At 40.9% G+C, this 25,862-nt stretch overlaps 1 protein-coding gene across 2 annotated transcripts; it reads left to right on the forward strand.

Moving 5' to 3' along the window:
* LOC134803278 (zinc finger protein ZFP2-like) lies at positions 1-25,677 on the forward strand. 2 transcript variants are annotated; one of them, XM_063776039.1, is made up of 5 exons: positions 1-203; positions 3,389-3,524; positions 3,771-3,836; positions 4,844-4,921; positions 21,864-23,548. In XM_063776039.1, the coding sequence occupies exons 1-5, from the start codon at positions 36-38 to the stop codon at positions 23,183-23,185; spliced, it is 1,770 nt and encodes a 589-aa protein (XP_063632109.1). In that variant the 5' UTR covers positions 1-35; the 3' UTR covers positions 23,186-23,548. The 2 variants fall into 2 exon arrangements, with proteins under 2 accessions (XP_063632109.1, XP_063632110.1); XM_063776040.1 differs by lacking the exon at positions 21,864-23,548 and adding an exon at positions 24,320-25,677 and having other exon boundaries at positions 6-203.
* The last annotated feature ends 185 nt before the right edge of the window (positions 25,678-25,862 follow it).

A 25,862-nucleotide genomic window follows, 5' to 3' on the forward strand; every position in this document is an offset into this window, starting at 1 on the left:
ATTAATCTATAAAAAGCTTAAATAAATTTATTGTAATGATGGAAGATTACGATAGTGATGCGGTTATTAATGCCATAGAGGCCATGCATTCCTGTCGCTGCTGCTTACGGCGCCCTCCGGACAAGGGCTTGAAGACTTTGTATACTCATGTTGGAAAAACTGAGATATATTTGGATATGCTTCAAGAATGCTTTAATATACGTGTAAGTACGGCCGCTTTTAGACTAATTATTCATTTGAAATATAATTCTATTACAAATAAACTTAGTTGCACACAATTATAGCTTACAAAATTAGGACGATCATAATTTTGTCACTCGTTGCCACGGTTACGTCTATTCTTTTAAACGCATTAACCCTTTAACCGCCAGAGTCTGATATATAAGATATTACATATCCAGCTCATTTCGCCACAGTCTGATAAATAAGACAAAGATCTGATTTGGTTTTTACAGCACATTTATAACTCCCGTAACTATGCCAACCTTACTCTGCGTGGTACAATTACTGTCGGTGGCGACACGAGCACGCTCGATCAAAAATTGCTGGCGGTTAAAAGGTTAAATTAACAGTAAAAGTACAGTCACCTGCAATAATATGTTACTCTTCAAAGGTTCCAAAAATATGTGACACAATCTTATGGCTCTACAAATAAGATTGTGTCAAATATTTTTGCGGCCTTCATTGTGTAACATATTATTGCAGGTGACTTTACGCATATTTTTTGGCAAATTTAACAAATATGTTATAGATTAAAAAGTCTCCTTAGCATATAATTTCTCTTTAATTTTTGGATTTTATGGTGTTGTTTGTTATGAGCCAATTGTTATATTAAAATAACTAAAATATCTTTAACATCTCTTTTGACGAAAGATCCTGGACCCAGGCTAGCCTACCCATTAGGTTTGGCGGCCTGGACATCTGCAAAATTTCTTGTGTATCTTTACCTGCATTCTTATCCTCAGTGCATGGTGCTCAAAGCCTTATAGGGAAAATACTAGGTCCTTCTATTGGATCTATGGAGGCCGCACACTGCTCCGAGGCCAAGAACGTCTGGTCTAATAACCTGTCCCAACACAGACCTGCCTGAAAATCCCTGCTCGCAGAGGCAGTGGGACAAGCCACTCTGTCAACTAGTACGGAAAAACCTCTTAGATACGTCACCTAGTTCGACAGACCGAGCTCGTCTCCTTGCAACTGCAGAGTGGGAGTCAGGTCTGTGGCTGCAGGCGCTACCCTCTCCAAACATTGGGACTTTTCTAGACAACACTACCTTCCGCTTAGCAGCTAGCTTACATTTAGGGGCATCTACCAATCAGCCACATCGCTGTCAATGTGGCACCACGGTGGACATTCTTGGCCACCATGGCCTCTTATGTGTTCGAAGCGCAGGCAGGATCCCCCGTCGTGCCAGTATAAATGATATCCTCCGTCGGGCTCTTGTTAGTGCCAAAGTACCTGCAGTCCTCGAGCCCAGCGGTCTGGCCAGGGATGACGGCAAGAGGCCCAACGGAATGACACTGGTGCCTTGGAGCATGGGTCGGCCGCTAGTGTGGGACGCCACTTGCGTTGATGGCGCTGCGGCTTCCTCAGCCGAAAGCCTCAAGCGCCGCAAATATGCCGCTCTGGGAAGCAGCTACATATTTGCGGCGTTTGGTGTCGAAACTTTGGGGCCGTGGGGGCCAAGTGCGCATCGACTGTACAAAGACTTGTCGGCGCGCCTAATAGAGGCTTCTGGTGACCAGAGGGCTGGCCACTATTTCGCCCAGCGTATTAGCATCGCTATACAGCGGGGAAATACCGCCAGCCTTCTGGGCAACTTGCCCGTTGACGGCGATCTGGGGCAAATTTTTTATCTATAGATTTTTAAGTTTGATTATGTTTGTTTATTTCTTTCTTTGTTTTTATCAATAAAATTTTTAAATAACTAAATAGCTTTGCAAATATTGAAATTAAAGTAAAAATGAAAAAAAGAAACACCACTTAGAGACCTTTTGGAACTGGAATTTTTGATTCAGATTTTTTTTGTTATCTCTCTACACAAAAACCTTTACACAAGCAATTGTTGTTTATTTATATATATATATATATGTCGGACCCTGACACCAGAAAGACGTATTGCAGCGTTATAGTTCATTATTTTAGACGCCTGTATAAAATAGATTAGCAATGTTGAGCTACGTATTATTTGGTTGTAACAAAATAAATAAAGTTGTGTAGAGAGTAACTCCGTCTATTGGCGCATTGTTGAAATAAAGTTGCGTAGAGAGTAACGCCATCTATTGGCGTGTTGTTGAACTGAGATGACAGGTAGAAGGCTTTGGAACGTCGAGAGGTTTCTCTCGAGTGAGCGTAGGCACGAGTTGGCGTTTTTGTCGGTATGTCGACCAGTCTATGGTCGAGCAGGTTTGCCAACTTGACTGAGGCGGGAGCGGAGAGGCTCCGCCGCTGGTATTTCTTCTTGATCGGACCGCGCTAGAGATCGGACGTACTCGTTAGCCAACCTCGTGCCTAACTCGCTACGTTCCTGAAGGTTTATACCTGAAGGATTATTCTGATAGCTTATAGAATCCCGCGTTCTTTAACCATTTAGCTAAGTGTTTTATTTCAAGTGTTATTTTGATTTCTTATGTTTCATTAGAAGCTTACTTTTGTGAAATAAAGAAATGATGTGTTATGTGTTGTTTTAACTTGTTTTGAAAAGATTTATCCCTCTGAGTTTGTTGCCGGTCCCATATAGGGCTAAATCTTCTCAGGTCAGATATGTAGGGTTGAAGCCGGCCTAGTTTGACTTGAATAAAGATTTAAACGGTTTCTTTTTACTTTCATATCGCTCCCTTGAGTTAAAAATAGCAATTAGTTCTTTTAAACATTTAGTACTGAAGTATAGTAGGCACTAGTATGGTTAACGAGTCCTAATGTTTATTTCATGCACTGGTAGCAATGGTAGCATACTGGTTTAGCTGTGAAGTAATACATTATCGTACTACCCCCACGCGCCCACCGCCTTTGAGACCATCGGTCTTCGACATATATATATATTTCGGGGATCTCGGAAACGGCTCTAACGATTTCGATGAAATTTGCTATATGGGGGCGATAAATCGATGTAGTCTTATCTCTGGGAAAACAAGCATTTTTGAGTTTTTATAAGTTTTCCGAGCAAAGCTCGGTCTCCCAGATATTGTATTGTTAAATATCTCATAGCAAAAAAATTGAAAAATATGCAAGTAACTCTTTTGTTATGGAGAAAGTTTGAGGCTCGGGAAAGGAGATAGGGTAGTATTAATCATCATCTCCATTCCACAGAAACAAACTCACAGGCGGAAGCTAGTTTTTATCATTTTGTAAACTTAGCATTTTTATTAAAAGCTACGTTGCCTTCTAGGTTGCAATGAGCACTGACGACGAGAGCGGAATCTGCGAGGCGTGCGTGGGGCGCCTGCGGGACGCGAGCGAGTTCAAGCAGCTAGTGCAGCGCAGCCAGGCCGAGCTGCAGCGGTTGCAGTTCATTCATTTTTTGGGTAAGTAATAATTTGAGGACTTAGTGGTGAAGATGGAAATGTTGTCGTGTAGAGGGCGATAGCGGAAAGAGGCGGTAGGGATTAATAAATAGCCTCTTTTATTCATCGATCACCAAAACACAACATTGAAATTCTAATATTTTCCTTTTTCTTATTAGTGAAACTGGTAAGCAAGTGGTACGGCTAGTATATACATATAATGTAGATTGTAGTTTTAGAGTAATGCAACTAAATTTCCTGTTTCAGATGAGAAACCCACAATCAAATCTGAGGGTGTGGAAGGAAATGCCACAAATGACGATTTTACGCTACGTAAGTATTTCTATATCAGACGACAGACACTTACCTCCACATTATTAAAGTAATGAAATAAATGCATTTGTATTTGTATTTATAGAACTTTACAAATGTAAATAAAAAAACGGATAACGACAAACAAATTATCAAGGGCTTGTACCCATGACAGAAGTTTATGAATAAAACCATTAGTAAAGTAAATAAATGTAAAGTTCGGTTAAATTCTATATGACATTTCTACTGAATACGTACAGACATAATCAGTTCATGTGCGTGGCCTACTGTAATATACGGATATGTACTGTAATACACCTTTTGAGAGACGGCACACCGCTTGCGTGACGTGTGCTCACGCTGCTCTCTAAAAATCAGTTCAGTACCTAACCTACAAAGATAGACTTGGACCAAGCTAAGTTTGCAGCGATTCTGATAGCAAAGACTGTGCAAGTGTCGTTTTAAACGTCATACTTTCATAGAAGTTTGACATCATAGCGTCATAGATTTAACTTAGCTTGTTTTAGACCAAGCAGGCTATTATAAAATATAGTTCTAGAGCTATGTTTTATAATAGCCTCTGCCCATAGCTCGGTCACCATACAAGTTGTTCATTACCCTTACATTAAGAATTCTGTATCTTAGTTCTTAGCCATTTAAATTTAAGAAACTTTGAATTGTACACATTATATGCGGTTAATTTCCTTCTAACATTTCCTCCTTTCTCACAAATAGTGTACAGGATTTCCAAGCTTCAAATATTTCACTTTTATTCTGGCTTTATATTCATAAATTACGTCATTTCAAATTAGGGGGGGGGGGGGCGGCTCTGGACATCGGATGATGGTAGCATGACGTAGGAGGAAACGGGGTCATTCGAAGCATGATTTTTGGATGATTTTAGGAGGGGGAGGGGGTCAAAAATCGTCAATAAACGATGAGGTAATTTATGGACAGCCCCTAAGACTTGCTCTATACCTACCGTTTTACCATTCAATATCTGTGTGTAAAGTTACTTTTTTCTTCAGGCGAAGTGCACCCGGTCAAGTTGGAGGCGAAGATGTCGGAGGGAGAAATGATCAACAACGAAGAATTGGTACAAGCACGTATGTACTTATTTTTATCGCTGAATATTAGGGTCGGGTTACTCGGGTACACGCCGAAATTACTATTGAATTTCCAAGTTATCATTTTTTAGCGGCCCGAAAAGTATAACCCGGTTGACGAGTCTTCAAAAATTACTTATGTCTTGTTAATCGTTACCTACAGCAACACTAAACTGGAACAGAAATGTCTAAAGTGTATTCATTCTTAAGGCCCCAGTACACAGTGGTGAAGGATGGGCCATGCCACGCCCTGGCCATTGTGTACAGGGGGCTATGGTATGCAATGGCGGACGACTGCCGTCAGTTGTCAGCCGTGGTGAGCAATCGGGGAGTTGTCGGTTTTTTGGCACACTTCAAAGGAATCGTGGCGTACCGTGGCCTGTGGTGTTCACACAGTCGCCATTGTTAGTTTAGTTTCTTGAATTTTTGACCGCTTGATTAAATGTTAATAGCCCAAAATGTCATTATTGTGGAGCAATGAAGAGACTTATCAGTTTATTATAGATTTATATCAATCAGAGCCTGCAATTTTGATTTTTTTTTTGTTTTTATTTTGATGCACCATTGTGTGAACACCTACGTGATATAGGCCTACTGTTGCGCATTGCAAAGCATGGCTTGGCATGGACCATCCTTGACCACTGTGTACTGGAGCCTTTACGTGTCTTATCAAGTAAACAAACGAGACGTCAAAGTGTCATTCCAACAATAGGATTCATAGACAATCTAGACATCGTTCGTTACTGCGATTATTGATGAAAATCTTATTAGGAATGATATTTTTCAGTGGTTATTTGGTTGATTTCGATACTTTGTGAGTTTCTTTAAGTATACAAAAGCATTTAAGTGATGATTATTGTGTAATTCAAGAGAAAAGCGTGATAATGTCTTCGAGAAGTGTTTGTTTACAACTTTACATGATAGGAAAAGTAAGGATGAATACACTTTAATGATCACACCACCTCCCTGCGACGTTTGGTTTGAAGAACGGTCGATAGTGAGTTTGAATCGACGTTGAAGACTATTGCTGCGTTGTCTCAATGCATTATAAGCCAGTGCCGTGTACTTTAGAAGCGACGTAAGGGCTGATTAGGACGGCGCGCGAACTCGCATGCGATTTTAGTTACTTTGCGGACTGTTGGTTATGTCCAATTCAACCGATTGATCAAAACCCGCAATGTAATGAAACTCGCATCGTCTAAATGAGCCATAATGGTTAATTAACACTTTGTACACTATGCGTATCGTGTGCGGCGCGTCATCGTGAACCTTATCGGAATGTTGTGGTGGAACGAAGGTTGTTATTGGTTGATATAGACGTCTTTGGCAGTCAAATGAGAAATAAGCCTTGCCGGCGAGGATTTTGGAGTTGCCACCAATGGGGCATAGCTGCGAGCAACGATATTGTGCACAGCTCAGGAGACGGACACGGATACTTTATTATTAAGTTCAACAAAAAGGGTTGTGCCCTATTAATGTAACTGTAAAAGTTAAATTGTGAAATACATTTACTGTTAGATTAGTGTATATTTTTAATGGTGTGTAATAAACGCTTTGTAATAATTATTTATTATTTACTAAGTTAAAATTATCCAAAGTTTGGACAAGGCTACTTGTGGAGTGTAGACTGTAGCTTTTCGTGATGTGGGGGTTCGTTGGGAGAAGCGTAGAAATCCGCCGCTGGAACGCGCTGGCCGCTGTGCTGTCTCGAAGTCCGCTATACCTCCATTTACCGGTATATGTGTTGTGTGAAATGAAAACACATATATTTGATTTATTCACTTGGAGAGTGTTCAGGCTGGTATGAGTGAAGCTCTCTTGATGTCTCTGATATCTCTGAATAAGCCACGAAACGGCTCTGCCTTATATAGTAAAACACAAGGCCGTTTGGTACCTTCTTCAACTAGTGGGTGTATCATGCAGAGTCAGTAATGTATATTTTTGCCAATCTCGTTAATTATAAGCACGTATGAAAGGAGCACGAATCCTAGACTTATAAATAGGTACAATATTAAGCACGTATGAAAGGAGCATGAATTTCTAGACTTATAACTAGATATAAAACATTCCACGCAATTCATTTGACATAATATACGAGCACAAAGTAAAACATGATATACAAAAGTAAAAATAGTAACCTAAACGTGAAGACTAATTTAATACATACATGAACCCTAATAGCTATTTACGACAGTCTCCCCCACGTGTGTCAACACCGTCTTCATGCGCGGAGTAAATGGGGATAAGTCTAGAAACTGGGCGGCGGACGTCACCTGCGCGTGTGCGAACAATGGCCACTCTCACATGACCATCTGGGCCAGGAAATAGCTGGGCGATTACGCCTCTGGGCCACGTTCCTCGTGGCATGGAGCTATCCGCAATGATGACTACGTCACCTTCATGCAGTTTTCTCACGTTTTGATGAGCACCGGGCCTGGGGAGGAGGCTGGGTCGGTATTCCCGCTGCCAGCGCCTCCAAAATTGGTCGGCTAGCGTTTGCGCTGTTTTCCACGAAGAGAGCGACATAATTGCGTCTGTGAAGACACCCAGTGGCGACATGGCACTTGATCGACCGATAAGGAAGTGATTCGGCGTCAGGGCTTCGATGTCTAAATCTGGATTCACTGGTGTCAACGGTCTGGAATTGACTATGTGCTCTGATTCTAGCAGTAAAGTATGTAGAACTTCTTCGTGGGGTGCTCTTTCTTTCAACTCGTTGATGACGATCGCGTGGTTGCCGTGACTGTAGAGTGCATGAAAATGCTGTACTAATAACTTGACGAAATCTTCTTTTGCATGTAAAACAGGCATGTGCGTGTTTTTATCGATTCTAGCATTTAGTACGATGATTCCGTTTTTGTCAAGTTGTACAGCGATTTTGTATAGCGGAGATTTCTTCAGGAGTGGCCGCCCAGTTTCCAGAAGCTTGATTTCCTCCGGAAATGCAGCATGTTGACTCCGTCGGATTAGTAATATCTCTGCTAAATCTAAATGCCCCTTATTTATCTCTATGTCTGTTTTCTTAGCGAACAATGCGGCTTTGAAAACCTCGGCGGCAACCAGAATACTAGCGGTGGCGCGAACTAATCGTACGTTATTAATAATGAACGATCGCCACGCGGGTGCGAGTGAGACGGGTATAGGCGAGTCCCAATCGATCCCTGTCCACCAAACGAAACGTAACGTATCGCGATCTTGCTCAATTATTTCGATCTGTAAAGACTAACAGGTCGGGGCCAGCCAACAGCGCGCTGTTAAACGAACGTCTGTAAGCTGTGGCTGCCGTGTCCCAAACTAATCGCGTTTTCCCGCTTTGCGGCTGAAAAGTTGGGAAGTGCGCCAGAGGCCATGTCCGGGGTGCCTCGGGGGGCGGCGGCGAGTCCATTTTCTCCGCGTAACCTTTGTCAAGCAACATATGCTTTGCGTATTCGGCTTTAAGTTTCGCATCGTGGTCTAGCTTTCGTTCTAGACTGTACGGCCGTTGCAATGCTTGCGCTCGGTTATCGGGGAGTTTCTCGTCATCTGATCGCCACAGTAAGCCCGAGTGATACCTTTGCTCCCCCGGTATCTACTCGCAGGTGGCTTCTAACAAATCTAGCGCACGTTGGCCGGGGTCGGCCCGAGGTACCTTCTGCGAAACGCCTAATGATTCTGTCTCAGAATGTCGTTTCGCAAGTTGTAAGGCCTCGTCTTCCGCGGTATTAGGCTTTGCGTGCCCAACAAATTGTACCGCAGGTGCGATGCTGTCCGCAGTTTCGTGTATCGTCAAAGCCATTGCCGCGCCTTCGTCAAATAGCGCGAGGGTTTGGACGGTACCTAACGGTTCCGACACCTCTTCAGGAATGACTTTGAGACACGTCTGCGGCAGCCTAATAGTCCGGTGGCCGGCTGCATGAAACAAACCTCATCAAAAAATAGAATATACCTACCCTGTAGAGGTACCTGACATTTAGTAGCTTCCAACGCACTTGGTCGGCCTAGGCTTAACCTGGCAGATTTTGTACAAATGGCAAAAACGTTGGACAAAAATTCATCAAAAAAAACCTCATCGAAAAATAGAATGAAATTTGTATGGTAGGATACCTGACCTTGAGGACAGTAAAAAAAAATTGGTCGGCCTCACCTTAGCCTGGCAGTTTTTGCAGTCCGACCAGATTTATTGGGTCACGTGAGAGCTACAATTTACCTCATCGAAAAATAGAATGAAACAAACGGATTATAATAGCTAAAATAAGCCTATCGACGTATGTCTTGGTCGGCCTCACCTTAACCTGGCAGTTTTTGCAGTCCGACCAAATTTATAAAAAAATCATCAAAATTTTTTTATCGAAAAATCGTATGAAACTGGTATGGTACGATGGCTGCCTTTGAGGACAGTAAAAAAAAAGTGGTCGGCCAAATCCTGTGTTGGCAGGTTCCTGTGTCCGACCAATTTTGTGGTACCACGTGAGAGCTACAATTTTACCTCATTGAAAAATAGAATGAAACAAACGGATTATAATAGCTAAAATAAGCCTGTTGACGTATGTCTTGGTCGGCCTCACCTTAACCTGGCAGTTTTTGCAGTCCGACCAAATTTATAAAAAAAACATCAAAAAAATTTTATCAAAAAATCGTATGAAACTTGTATGGTACGATAGCTGCCTTTGAGGACAGTAAAAAAAAAGTGGTTGGCCAAATCCTGTGTTGGCAGGTTCCTGTGTCCGACCAATTTTGTGGTACCACGTGAGAGCTACAATTTACCTCATCGAAAAATAGAATGAAACAAACGGATTATAATAGCTAAAATAAGCCTGTTGACGTATGTCTTGGTCGGCCTCACCTTAACCTGGCAGTTTTTGCAGTCCGACCAAATTTATACAAAAATCATCAAAAATTTTTTATCGCAAAATCGTATGAAACTTGTATGCTACTAGTGATTGCAATCCGGATTATTCGAAGTTCAAAAATCCGGATTTCGGAGCGTTTGAAAATCCGTTTTAAAATTCGGATTTTGAAAAGAAAAAACCGGTTTTTCGGATTTTTTCCCACCAGTACTAATTTGCTCAAAATTAATGCTAATGCGAAATAAAAAGTGGTGCACATGAAGCGGTAACGCGGGAGAGCTATTGCCAGCCGAGCATTGCGCGTCGCGCACTCGCTCGCACCTGTATGCTTGCCCCGCGTCCGCTTTTTTTATTGGCGTAGCAGCTCAAGTAACAAAATTTGGTACTATAAAAGTTCTGAGAACGTTTTGGAGCGTGCTAATTAGTGTTCATGATTAGCACTATAATGGTGTTGTCTTCTTCTTTGTCGTCACACTCTTGTCAGAGTGGTCGTGGTCGTCATGTCAGGGCCGGTGGCAAGCTTCACAATCCGTCGCCATTCCTCCCGTACTGTAGCCCTTCTTGTACATTCATGGCGTGGTTCATTGAAAATGGTGTTGTAAACGTTTACAAAACCCCAGATAGGCCCTAGTTTTATCACTGATTTATTCTATAAACATTACATAAAGGCTCTCACGGTGATAAATCAGCTCTATGGTTGAAATGTAAAAGTGACGAGAAACGCTCTTTAGTACTAAAATAGTGCTGTCTGCAACGTTTATGTCGCAATTTGGAATTATAAAATTAACCAATGAAACATGTTTATAGTGCTATTTTGCACCGTAAACGATTCCAGTGATCTTTTTTATCATACTTGCGTCGTGGGTGCCTAAAATATTAAATAAGTTCATTCGCCATTGTTTCTTATAGTGACATTTGTATTTAGGTAATAAAAAGGATGTACTAAAAAGCATTTGTGGACCGTTACTATGCCGGTACATTGTACATGCGAAAATAATTGTATCGATAGTATCATTATGCTGATTTCAAACTTGACAATGCGCTCTCATAATTTTCATGTTTTAATTAAATTAAAATTAATAAAATAAGGACTTGTTCCAACTGTGGCTGCTATAGTACACATAGGCTCCAGCCGTGCCGCTAATGTGCTATTATGGCAGAAAACAGCAGCCATTTTTTAAGTTACGATTTAAGTTATTTAGCAACGTACCAGGTAACTTTTATGGTACTATATAGCACTATAGAAAAACTTTCATGACTTTTAGAGAACTCTTCTAGCCTTATAGCGATGTTAAGAGAGCTTTTAAAAAGCTAAAACGTTACGTAATGGTCGTGCAATGTCCTTTTATAGTGCACATTGATCCTCTAATGGTGTTTACGATACTGCTACAATACTAGTACTATAAAAGTTACTTTGACGCATTATTAGTGCAAAATAGGTACATAAAAGCATCCGTAAAGTCGTCTATAGTATTAAATAGTACCATAATCGCTTTTTGCATGTCTATTACAGTGCAGCACTTTAAAGATTCTTTTGTATGATCCTATAAGCGTTCTAAGAGCTAAATTATAGTACTTAAAAGGTCTTTAATCTTATAGAAACAAAACGCTTTGTTAAAAACCTTTATAGTACAAGCAGTCACAATGGTTACCATTATAGGCCTACTATATCACTGTTTGGTGATAAAATGCCTTAGTTATAGAACCTTTTGTTACTTGGGAGTGTACGTATGTATTTTGTTTTTATTGTTTTTTAAAGATTTTGTTATTGGCGTAGCAGTGTACGCATTCTGTTTTTTTATTTTTAATAAAAACAACTTAATTTGATTGTTTGTTTCACTTTGCCTTTATGCCACATATTCCTTTCTTAAAATCCGGATTGAATCCGAACTTCGGATTTCGGTCAAACCAAAATCCGTAAATCCGGACTTGAAAAATGTTCACGGATTTGCAATCGCTATATGCTACAATAGCTGCCTTTGAGGACAGTAAAAAAAAAGTGGTCGGCCAAATCCTGTGTTGGCAGGTTCCTGTGTCCGACCAATTTTGTGGTACCACGTGAGAGCTACAATTTACCTCATCGAAAAATAGAATGAAACAAACGGATTATAATAGCTAAAATAAGCCTGTTGACGTATGTCTTGGTCGGCCTCACCTTAGCCAGGCAGTTTTTGCAGTCCGACCACATTTATAAAGAATAATAATTTCTATATTGAAAATATGGTTTCTTCGCAGCTTGAACTTAACTTAATAATGCTAACTGAAAAAAAGTCATAAGTAAATGAGTCCATGGAGGTCTTAGAGGGCTTTAAAAAAAAAGAAAACATTCAGTTCAAATTTTATTCATAAATCTATCTAATATCTAAATAACGTTTTCTAACTACTGACGTGGTTTCAGAGTAACACTTACGTTGAGATGATGTCTCACAGATGTCAAAAATAAAAAGGTTTTCATCGATTTTTGACAAGTTTTGAATCGTATATCCTACTTTTCCACTACAGATAGAATGAGGAGGCATAACTGACATTTTATCACGCCAGGTGGCGCCTCCATAGTGGAGTTGCTGTCACTGTCAAATCACATACATTGTTTCCAATAAATTGTAAACATTCTCCTTTTTAACCGACTTCCAAATCCCAAAGGAGGAGGTTATCAAATCGGTTGTATGTTTTTTTTTTCTCCACAATACTGCAATAGTGTGCGACAAATTGTGGAAATATACCTATAGGATCTCCCTTTTTTTCCCAAGGACCCGATATGCATAAATCGGTGAGAAAAAGCTTTGAGTACCAAAAACTAAGGCAAATGACAAAGACCGTTTGTGTAGGCTGCATTTTAAGGAAGATAAATATTTTGGAAAGAGTAAATACACAGGTAAGCTAAGTTTGAACGAAGTAGTACATAATTTAGGGCATAATGGCTTGGCCACACATGCTGTATTCCATACGCATCATGACTTTGTGTACCTATCTGATGGGCGGGCGTATATGAAACGCCTTCTTGTACATGCAGGTGATCCAGGTATACACCAAAGCTTAGTTTTCAATCGAACACTTGTAATATAGGAGGAAAAACTGCACGTGAGCCTTCCAACATTTTAATAAACGGTAAAATACACAAGATAACCTCACATATATTAAGTGATTATCTTTGCATCAAATCAGCCTTTTTTCCATCAACTGTAGCATTTCTCCTTCGAAGCTCGGTTTGTAGAAAAGAAATTCCCACCTTTTACCAGTGGTAACTACTGGGAATAAAAATTCCCAGTAGGTACCACCAAACCGAGTTGGTGGTAACTACTAGGAATTTTTTTCCCAGTAGTTACCAGTGGTAAAAGGTGGGAAAATAATTCCCAGTAGTTACCACTGATAAGAACTTGGTGGTAACTAGTGGGAATAAGCCTTTTATTGTTAATAATTACTGTTAATCATAATCATCTTCGGAGTCGAAGTCTGACGAACTTTTCCCAGACTCCGACTTATCTATTGTTATTTCTTCGACTCGCAAAGGCGTTATGTGTCCTTCAAACCATTTGATCTTATACATTTCATCTCTTAATGTCCAGCCACAATGTGTTGCATCAAATTTGATGCAAGTGGATTCTGCCGCACACTGCCACATTGAATTTATGAAAGCCGTCCGTAACAAGCCATACGTCAACAGGTTTATTTTAGCTATTATAATCGGTTTTTTGTTCATCCTATTTTCGATGAGGTAAATTATAGCTGTCACGTGGTACCACAAATTTGGTCGGACTGCAAAAACTGCCAGGTTAAGGTGAGGCCGACCAAGACATACGTCAACAGGCTTATTTTAGCTATTATAATCCGTTTGTTTCATTCTATTTTTCAATGAGGTAAAATTGTAGCTCTCACGTGGTACCACAAAATTGGTCGGACACAGGAACCTGCCAACACAGGATTTGGCCGACCACTTTTTTTTTACTGTCCTCAAAGGCAGCCATCGTACCATACCAGTTTCATACGATTTTTCGATAAAAAAATTTTGATGATTTTTTTATAAATTTGGTCGGACTGCAAAAACTGCCAGGTTAAGGTGAGGCCGACCAAGACATACGTCGACAGGCTTATTTTAGCTATTATAATCCGTTTGTTTCATTCTATTTTTCGATGAGGTAAATTGTAGCTCTCACGTGGTACTAGAGATGTGCGCCGATGGCAAAATCATCGGCGGCGGCGCCCGATGATTTTTTGACCGGCGGCGGCGGCGTGATCGGCGTGAAATCGGCGTGGCATAATTTTTGATACTGCATGAGAACTTGGCTGTAGAAACTCTACATTAAAGCATTCTGAGTATTTACTAGGCTATCCAAAACATATTATGTGCGTTTTCTAAATTATTGCCGAAAATTATATCCCATCATGTCACTTGGCAACCATTTATTACCAATACCAACCTAACTGTTACCAACGGTATGTTTAAATATTAAAATAAAAAGGATACTTTAAAACGCTACATTTTAGGCAGTATTTTTACTTTGTAAGCGGAATATAAAACACAAAAAAAATGTTTATAAGTTAAGTCTTAAATCTATATTGACTTTTCCCAGCCACTGTCGCTTCACCTAGGATTTGTTACGAAATAATGATGAACTACATACCTACTTTACATTTGTCTCAACTGAAGTTTAACAGAAACGTATGTTAGAATGAAGATGACATCGTTTTCGAAAGTAAACGTCTCTGGCAGGTTGATTCGCTCAACAGAATGTCTTTGAAGTGTCCGGTTTTATGGAATATTAAGGTCTACTTTGTTTTCTTTCCTGCTAGCTTAGTGATGATACTTGGTGATTTAAGTTCCTATACGTAGGTATAATTGTTTAGGTATAGCTTATTACGAAGCTTTAATCTGACTTTTATAATTTTGATTGAAATATATATTCTTAAGTAAAAGAAGCTGATAATCACCTTAAAATGACTAACAATTGATCGTGTGTAATTTGAAATGAAATTGTATATTATGTGATAAATAAATCAAATCATATCTATAAGGTGAACCAGGATCTATTGAGGGTGCGCCATGTTACGGAAATTTGTTGGTGTTGGGGCCTAGGCTCCTTTCTAGGTAGTGCAGGGATGCCTAAGAGGATCTTCAATGAAGACTTGTTATTTTAACTAGTTTACAAAGTTTTATTTCCAAGATTAAATTAATACAATACAAGTAAGAGTTTGTCGTTCAACGTATTTTGGAAGATTGCCGTTGGTTGCTGTCGGCGGACGTTATATATGAATCCGATCGTTGCCGATCTTCGAATTTCGGACGCAATCGGCCGTCCATGACGTCACACAAGATGCGTTCTGAACAGTTGGTACTAATTTCTAGCAATGGCAACAACTTTAATAATAGACAACATCTACCCTCTATGATAGTTGTCAATATTGACAATGTAAACATTGCTTTGTCTAGTTTCGTGTGAATTATTATTAGACTGCAATAATCATGCCGAAAGTTTTAGATTTTACAGAGAAAAAGTTGTAAACAGTGTATATAGTTATTTATTGAAAAAAAAAACGTGCGGGAGAGAAATTTCTTCCATTAGAAAACATAACAAAATTACCACCTGAATTGACGGGTAAGTTTCAAACTTATGGACAAATGTCACTATAGTCAGGTCGTCACGATTTGGTTGATGTCTTGTAATAATTTGATTTGTGTATTAGGTGTATCACATGCATCGGTATCACGGATTGCTAGCGAAGGGCGTAAGGGCGGAATTAAACGACCAAACCTAAAAAAAAGAAAATAGATTTGGATGATTTTGATTTATGTGTCATACGTCGTAAAATTCACGAATTTTATAGCGTAAAAACCGAAGAAATATCCAAACATCAAACTTCGCACTTATTAAAGTTGTCGGAATAAAACAAAAATCATCTGCCAATTTCCATTGTCCCCACTATACAAATTGTTGCTATATAAAATTCAAAACGAGCGCCCTCTTGACAATACTCCCAAAGTTCTGGTTTACCTTATATCATATGATGACCCTTATGCGTGTTACCAGCATCACACGAGAAATCATAAAATACGCAATTATAATCGTGGTGACAGCTTGCTGGAGATTCTAAGAAAATAGCATGTTTATGTCCTAGAATTTGAACCTGCTATGTGCTTGACTTTAGTTCACTGATTAAATTGACAATCAAGAGACTATTGATGTAAAACAAAATGCGTTCTACAAAAAAGCTATGCGATAAAATATCAAATAATAACCTGAGATCCAGAAACTAGATCTTGTTTAAATTAACGCTAAATCGTTATCACAGCTAACAACGCAACGACAAAAATGATGCTAATTTGGTTCAATGGCAAATAATAAGCGAAAAACCATAAGGATCTTTAAATTATACCTCTGATACTATCTACTCACTACGCAACATGGAATAAGACACGATAGGTATCAAAATTTTCCACGCCGATTATACGCCGGTCCAATTTATCGGCGGCGGCGGCGTGGAAAAATCGTCGGCGGCGGCGGCGCGGCGGCGCGGCGCACATGTCTACGTGGTACCACAAAATTGGACGGACACAGGAACCTGCCAACACAGAATTTGGCCGATCACTTTTTTTTTTACTGTCCTCAAAGGCAGCTATCGTACCATACAAGTTTCATACGATTTTTCTATAAAAAAATTTTGATGATTTTTTTATAAATTTGGTCGGACTGCAGAAACTGCCAGGTTAAGGTGAGGCCGACCAAGACATACGTCAACAGGCTTATTTTAGCTATTATAATCCGTTTGTTTCATTCTATTTTTCGATGAGGTAAATTGTAGCTCTCACGTGGTACCACAAAATTGGTCGGACACAGGAACCTGCCAACACAGGATTTGGCCAACCACTTTTTTTTACTGTCCTCAAAGGCAGCTATCGTACCATACAAGTTTCATACGATTCTTCGATAAAAAATTTTTGATGTTTTTTTTATAAATTTGGTCGGACTGCAAAAACTGCCAGGTTAAGGTGAGGCCGACCAAGACATACGTCAACAGGCTTATTTTAGCTATTATAATCCGTTTGTTTCATTCTATTTTTCGATGAGGTAAAATTGTAGCTCTCACGTGGTATCACAAAATTGGTCGGGCACAGGAACCTGCCAACACAGGATTTGGCCGACCACTTTTTTTTGACTGTCCTCAAAGGCAGCCATCGTACCATACCAGTTTCATACGATTTTTCGATAAAAAAATTTTGATGATTTTTTTATAAATTTGGTCGGACTGCAAAAACTGCCAGGTTAAGGTGAGGCCGACCAAGACATACGTCAACAGGCTTATTTTAGCTATTATAATCCGTTTGTTTCATTCTATTTTTCGATGAGGTAAATTGTAGCTCTCACGTGACCCAATAAATCTGGTCGGACTGCAAAAACTGCCAGGCTAAGGTGAGGCCGACCAATTTTTTTTTACTGCCCTCAAGGTCAGGTATCCTACCATACAAGTTTCATTCTATTTTTCGATGAGGTTTTTTTTGATGAATTTTTGTCCAACGTTTTTGCCATTTGTACAAAATCTGCCAGGTTAAGCCTAGGCCGACCAAGTGCGTTGGAAGCTACTAAATGTCAGGTACCTCTACAGGGTAGGTATATTCTATTTTTTGATGAGGTTTGTTTCATGCTGCCGGCCACCGGACTATAACATTGAGTACTGCAGGTGCCGCCGGGACACTATTACCGTTCGCGGATGCGGCCGCGCTTAATCCGTGTAATAGTTTATTATGTCCGGCTTCGCACTGACTCATGCCACACGCGACATATTTACATTTAAAACGCGCACGGTGACTCGCGCCTAAACATCTATAGCACAATCTAGTACCCTTTACCAAGTCCCATCGCTCAGATATAGTCGCGGCTAGAAATTTCGAACACTCGCTAACTTTGTGTTCTTTGCCGTTCTTACATATGGCGCACGCATCGCGCGAGACAGAGACAGACGATATCTCCCGCTGGGGCTTAGCTCCGGTTGACGCTGGCTTTTTTAAATTACCATCGCGGCGCTTTACTTGAGCTATAGTTGATTTACTAGTACGCGATCTATTTCCCGTATCACGTGTATATGACTCGCGGGAATCTGACTCCGAATCCGAACTATAGTCGCGAAGGGACGCGGGGGCGCGGGACCCAGCGAGAGCGTGGCTCGATCGACTGGGCTCGCGCACAGAGGAAACCGCGTTTCGTTCATTTCGCGATCTATCATACGTATCACGGTAGAACGCGGGGTCGCGAGACCTAGAGAGAGCTTGGCTCGATCTTCTGGGTTCGCGCGCAGAGGAAACCGCGCTCACTGCATTCCGTGACCCGTTAGACGTATCACGCGTGTACGTTTCGGGGCAATCTGACTCCGAATCAGAACTAACGTCGGGAGAGTACGCGGGGGCGCCGGACCCAGCGAGAGCGTTGCTCAATCGACTGGGTTCGCGCACAGCGTTTACCGCGTTTCGCGATCTATTAGACGTATCACGCGTGTACGTTTCGTGGTAATCTGACTCCGAATCCGAACTAACGTCGCGAGAGTACGCGGGGGCGCCGGACCCAGCGAGAGCGTTGCTCGATCGACTGGGTTCGCGCACAGCGTTTACCGCGTTTCGCGATCTATTAGACGTATCACGGTAGAACGCGGGGGGACGAGACCCAGAGAGAGCTTGGCTCGATCTTCTCGGTTCGTGCACAAAGGAAACCGCATTCACTGCATTCCGTGATCGGTTAGACGGCTTATATCGGTTTATGCGCTTGGCCGCAGTACTAATTTCGTTAAGAAACTCGGAAATTGCTACTAACCCGGGTGATTCTACGTTAGACTGCCTGTATTTGGCCCATTCATAGCGCACTATCAGATTCAATTTATCCACGATTTTATTCACGAGCTCAGGCGCGTGCAAGTATTTCTCTTGACGCAAGGATCTAATGGTGGCGACGGCATTCGCTACATGCGCGGCGAATGAGGCTATATTCGAATTGTCTTCGGATAAACGCGGCATGCGTTTAACATTATGAATTTCCGTAAGAACAATCTCCTCAGGGTCGCCGAACTGCCGTTCCAGCGCTTCCATTATTTCGTACGGATCCTGAACTGTGTACATTATTGATTTTACGGCCGTCCGAGCTTCGCCCTTAAGTGCGCGCCTAATCCGACTGACGTTATTGACGGCACTAAACATGGGCGACGTATCTTCGAACTCTGCCCTAAATGATATCCACTCGGTGATATCTCCGCCGAATGCAGGTAATTCCGGCGGTTTATGGTACATTGGCGCGTAGGTACCGTGCGGTACCTCTAAAACGCGCGGGGGTGGTCTGCTAGCCCGGTCGGCGGCGGCACGCGGCGGCGGCTGCGCGGTCTTTTTCGGCGGCGGGAATTTAACGTTTTCTTTCGCGACCTCGTGCTGTAACCTAGCTTGTCGTTCTACCCAACTTCTAGTACGTTCTTCGACGGTCGCGTCACTGCTGCCGACAGACTGCGCCTTCAGTGGCGCAACCTGCGGCCGCAAATTTGCAGTGACGGACCCTGTCTTAGAAGCTTTGACGGTCGCGACACTGCCGCCGCGAGACTGCGCCTTCAATTGCGCAATCTGCAGCCGTAAATTGGCAGTGTCGGACTCGGTCTTAGCAACGACTAGACGGGCTTTATGAACCTCGAGCTCGGCCATTAGCACGGACAATTCATTGTCGCGTTCCCTAACCGATTTGCGATTCTTTAATTCGCGATTAGACGGCGCCCGCGACGGCGGCGGCGGCGCATCGGTGTCTTTATTCACTAGCGTATTCGACCTACTACGATTTACTACGGTGGCGTCTAACATCTCCGAGTGTACCGACTCGGTTCCACCGGTAGCATTCGGGTTGCCACTGGTGCCCTTGCTCCTCGTATTAGTCTCGTTGGACGTAGTCTTACCAGACGAGGGGGTAGGGGTATCCATGTTCGGTGCGGGCGCAGGTGGGCCCTTGGTGCGTGATCGTAGGCTCCTTGCTTCCTTTTCGGACATCTTTCTGGCTGGAACCACTTCACTTAACACACGCGGGGGGTCCCTAACTTGACCTGCCTATGCCTATGACTGACCGTTGCCGTGCGCAACGTCAGTGCCCTAAGCGTGGATCCCTCGTGGCACTGAATCTCCCGCAATGGCAAAGTGCAATGCCTAGAACGTTCGAAAGCAGTGTGTGGGCATCAACCATGTGACACATGCAACGAAAGTTGCCAGGACACGTGAGCGGAGATTAATCTACGACGCTGCACGGTCCGTCCGGCAAGCCGGTAAATGGGTTACGGAAAGGTATAGGGTTTGGGTCTAAACCGAAGCGAACTTCTAGGCTCAGCGCGTCCTTTATTCTTTCTTGCCGTCTGAGTCAAGCAACGTTCGCTTAAAACTCAGCGCGTACTTGTTTCTTTCTTGCTGTCTGAGTTAAGCAATGTCGCTTGAAACTCAGCGCGTACGTTTTTCTATCTTGATGTCTGAGTTAAGCTATGTCGCTTGAAACTCAGCGCGTACGTTTTTCTATCTTCATCCGGCTTCAAAAGGACCAAACTGTGGAGTGTAGACTGTAGATTTTCGTGATGTGGGGGTTCGTTGGGAGAAGCGTAGAAATCCGCCGCTGGAACGCGCTGGCCGCTGTGCTGTCTCGAAGTCCACTATACCTCCATTTACCGGTATATGTGTTGTGTGAAATGAAAACACATATATTTGATTTATTCACTTGGAGAGTGTTCAGGCTGGTATGAGTGAAGCTCTCTTGATGTCTCTGATATCTCTGAATAAGCCACGAAACGGCTCTGCCTTATATAGTAAAACACAAGGCCGTTTGGTACCTTCTTCAACTAGTGGGTGTATCATGCAGAGTCAGTAATGTATATTTTTGCCAATCTCGTTAATTATAAGCACGTATGAAAGGAGCACGAATCCTAGACTTATAAATAGGTACAATATTAAGCACGTATGAAAGGAGCATGAATTTCTAGACTTATAACTAGATATAAAACATTCCACGCAATTCATTTGACATAATATACGAGCACAAAGTAAAACATGATATACAAAAGTAAAAATAGTAACCTAAACGTGAAGACTAATTTAATACATACATGAACCCTAATAGCTATTTACGACACTACTAATGGGTAAGAAGTAGCCTTAAAATGTAAGACGAGTGCTCAAATGTCAAAACCACTCGCTACATTTTACATTAACTATTATTTAAAGCTTCACAACGCGCAAAACATTGTGTTATATAATATAACCCCGGGATTTTGGGTGCCGGAATGTTTTACACTAGCCAAAAAATTGGTAAAAACAGAAACTGTTTAATATTTCTAAGTACATTTGCAGCTCACTACCTATTGTTTTAAATTCATAGTGGTAACTGTTTTACAATAAACAATGTTATAAATACCTACACGAAATCATTCCTACGCCCATAACCCCTGTACTGTAGTAAATAAAGGTAGTGGACCCCGCAGTAAACCTCTGCCAGAAAAAACTTTACAATATGATAAAGTGTCAATAAATAAAAAGTATTGTATAAATACCCAAAGAATAATAATAATAGTATTTAAGTAAATCGTTAATATCTTTTTACTGAAAAATGCTCCGAAAAACTTGAAATTTGGTACACATGTAAATTAGTAACCCAAAAATGGTCGTATTTTTTTTTATAATTTTAATATACATAGGTTCGAAGTTATTTAAGAAAATACAAATAACCAAACAATTACCATTCCCCCCTGTATCTCCGAAACTACTGGGTCTAAAATTTTGAAAAAACACATAATTGTTCTTTACCTATAGATGACAGGAAAACCTATTAGAAATGTGCAGTCAAGCGTGAGTCGTAATTATGTACGGAACCCGAGATGTACGGAGTCGGACTCGCACTTGGCCGGTTTTTTTTTTGGATATTTATATATTAGTTTCGGCTCATACTATACAATAACCAAGCAAAATTTCATCGACTGAGAAATTAATGCATGGGTCTCCATACAACAACTTGCTTCGTTTCCTACACTACTGGGGCATGCATATGAACATACCCGTATCACCACTGTGTGTAACTTCAAAACATTATGTGTAGTAATTACATCCTATAAGCAATTTTTCTTTCTAGTGCCATTAGCCGTCCCACCACCAGCCCCATCGCGGACGAGGAACGATTCCAACCACGCCTTAGAACAACTCGAGAAGCTGGCCGGCTCAGAGCCAGCAAGCACTCTCACGGAGTCCTCCGCGTCCGCCATCGCAAGGCAACAAATGGCGAAGCTGGCCCACCTTCCCCCCGCACCACCCTTGGACGCTCACCCAGCACAGCCTGCACCTCGCAACAGGGGACCCCCCAAACCTGTCTCCTGCGATATATGCAAAAGACAATTCCAGTTTAAACACCTCCTAGTCAAACATATGCCTAGACATACTGGAATAAAGCCCTACGCCTGTGAAGTATGCAACAAAAAGTACTCACTGAAATCCGTCCTAAAGAATCACCTAAAAACTCACACAGACAACAAGTTCTCCTGCGACGTATGCCAAAAAGAATTCAATTATGGATATAACTTAAAATCTCATATGCGTGTGCACACAGGTGTCAAACCGTTTTCATGCGAAGTTTGCAATAGAGAGTTTTCTAAAAAGCTTTCTTTAAAAAGTCATTTAACCAGTTCTGGTCATTTACTTCCAATTTCTTGCAAAATTTGCAAAAAACGGTTCGCTCATGAAAGTGAATTAAATGAACACATTACTAGTTTGCATGGAATTAAAGAAACAAACCAACTTCAACCAAAAAGACGACACATTAAGAAACAACATACAAATGAATTTCTAGACGATCTTCAAACAAATAATCCGCATACAAAGGAACAAGAAGAAGCAACAAGAAATAATACAAATCTCTCAGGCCAATTATTCTGCTGTGAAATATGTGGAAAGCAATATAGACTTAAGAAATTATTCGATGCTCACATGAACAGACACACGGGGGTGAAGCTCGAGTCCTGTACCTTATGTGACAAACGCTTTGCAGAAAAAAGTACTTTGAAAAGTCATATGCTATTACATACTGGGGAAAAACCTTATCCCTGCGCGATATGTCAGAAACGATTCCGGCAGAGCTCAGCTTTGCAATACCACATGTTAATACACAAAGGCGTCAAACCTTATTCCTGCGAAGTGTGTAATAAAGATTTCAGACATAAATCTGCTTTGAAAGTTCATAGCAAACGGCATACGGGACAGAAAGCACATAGTTGCGATATATGTAAAAAGGAATTCATAGTACTAGCTGCATTAAAAGAGCATCAACGTATTCACACTGGAGAACAGCCTTACGTGTGTAAAGTTTGCCAAAAACAATTCCGGTTAGCCAGCCACGTCAGGAGACATCTCAAACGCGTCCACAATGAGGCTGTCTCCAATTATAGTGTCATAAAGAAGTGATATTCATTCCAATTATAGTAAGATTCACCTGTGTATTCCCCTTTGTCCCCGTCCCATGTGACCAACGCCATACTTGAGGCGGAGACAAACGGGAATGGATTATATGAAAAAACTATTCCCATTTGTGCCCGGCGAGGACAAACGGGAATACACCGATTCACCACATATCTTAAGAGATTTTTATTAGTTTCACTGACTATGTTTTTTTCTACACCTTTGCCATTCTGAAACTATGCTTATTTAAGTGAATAGGCAATTGTTATTATATTATGCTAACTATAAATTTTATAAATATTAAATACAGTCAAAAATGTTATCACTGGTTTTGAAAACAGACAGTGGAATACGGAATTAATCATTTGAGTTAACTGTAAATTTGTATTATATTTGTGTTTGTACTGTATGAATTCGTTACAAATAAAAGTGTACAATGAAACAGTTTTTTTTATTAAACTTCACATGATTTACCTTTCACTTGTAGTTGGGGAAGCGTAAGAATTGATTTTTGACAGTTATCAATTGACCTATTGATTATGAAGCTAATGATATATACAGTTAAATAGTAGGTCTAAGCTTAATATGTATGTATGAGTCTATTTATAACTGTCAAAATTCTTACGTTACACCTCGAATACCCCACTCATTGCACTATTTTAACCCTTCAGGTGGCATACATCACTTCAGAGTTGTAGGAATTATAACTTCCTGTCAATTAATTAAATTTCAAGTAGACATTCCCACTGCGGGAATATGCCACGCGAAGTGTTAATTCAACGCAATCGAAAATACTATGAAGAAGTGCCAAACATAGGGACGTTTACCACCAGCCTTGTCACTTCTCACATTATATTTGTAGCCTTAAATGAAGACTATGGATTTTAAACTACGATATAGTCATCTAATTTAACAAATTAGTACATTTTTTTGTGACACTCGAGGCGTTGTAATTGGCTATATTCCGACTGCGTCATCAGATCAGATCCATGTTAGCATATTATTGTATTGTCATAGGAACTATGGAAGTACTCCAAATTTCAACTGAATCAGATAGGAAGTGACTCTTAGTTACAAGATTTGAAGCACACATGTAATGTAAATTTATGATTACATACTATAGATTACTTTTTTTTCTAGTGCCATTGGCCATCCCAACACCGGCCCCTGTTGAGTCAGATGATGCTTCCGACCACGCATTGGACCAACTCGACAAGCTGGCCGACTCGGCAGGCCTCACGGAGTCAGCTGCTTCCGCCATCGCTAGGAAACAGATAGAAAAGCTGGTCCATCTACCCCCCGCCCCACCCTTAGACGCTGCACCCAGTGGGCCAGTGCCCCGCACTAGGGGACCCCCCAAACCCGTCTCCTGCGATATATGCAAGAAGAAATTCCAATATAAAAGCCTACTCGTCAAACATATGCCCCGCCACACTGGGGTGAAACCTTACGCCTGCGAAGTATGCAACAAACAATATTCACTTAAATCCGTCTTAAAGAATCATCTAAAAAGTCACACGGACAAGTTCTCCTGCAAGATATGCCAAAAAGAATTCGCTTACAGACACAACTTAAAATCCCACATGCGTGTACATACAGGCGAAAAACCGTTTTCATGTGAAGTATGCAATAAAGAATTTTCAAAAAAACTTACTTTAAAAACGCATTTGTCGAGTTCCGGTCACTTACTTCCAATATGCTGCAAAATATGCAAAAAAAGATTTGCAAATGAAAGTGGATTAAACGAACACATTATAAGCTTGCATGGAATTAAAGAAACAAAACAACTGCACACAAAAAAACGACATATAAAACAGCAACAAACAAATGAAACTCAAGCAAATGACCCACAAACAAAGCAACAATCCAAAACAGTAAATCCTTCAGACAAATTATTCTGTTGCGAAATATGTGGAAAGCAATATAGACTTAAGAAATTATTTGATTCCCATATGAACAGTCACATGGGAGTGAAACTAGAGTACTGTAATTTGTGTGACAAACCATTTGCAGACAAAAACACTTTGAGAGGCCACATGCTAATACACACGGGAGAGAAGCCTTATCCTTGTGAGATTTGTCATAGGCGATTCAGACAGAGCTCAGCTTTACAAGATCACATAATGATACACAAAGGGATTAAACCATATTCCTGCGAAGTGTGTAATAAGGAATTTAGACATAAATCTGCTTTAAAAGTTCACAGCCAACGACATACAGGCCAGAAAGCGCATTCTTGTGATGTATGCAAAAAGGAATTTATAGTTTTGGCTGCGTTGAAAATGCATTATCGTGTTCATACTGGCGAGAAACCGTACGTCTGTAGAGTTTGCAATAAGCAATTTCGCCTTCCTAGCACAGTCCGGAGGCATCTCAGACGCGTCCACAGTGAGTCACCTTCGAGATACGTCGTAACACGTAGTAACAAATGTGATATAGTACTGTAACAAATGTGATATATAGTACTGTCTATTTCCTATCTGTCAAAAATTACATGAAGTCTCAATAATCCTCTAAAATTTATTTATTTATAATTTGTATTAGTTAAGTGTTAGTAAGAGGCAAATATTTTACTGTAACAGATCTAAAATCAACTTGTTTCCAATTGCAACCTCAATTCTTTATAACGTGCGGCGTTCCGCATACAGCGGAAATAAAAATCCAGTGCTATAAAATACATCAA

This window comes from Cydia splendana, chromosome 26 (genome assembly GCF_910591565.1).
Source record: "Cydia splendana chromosome 26, ilCydSple1.2, whole genome shotgun sequence".
Lineage (NCBI taxonomy): Eukaryota > Metazoa > Arthropoda > Insecta > Lepidoptera > Tortricidae > Cydia > Cydia splendana.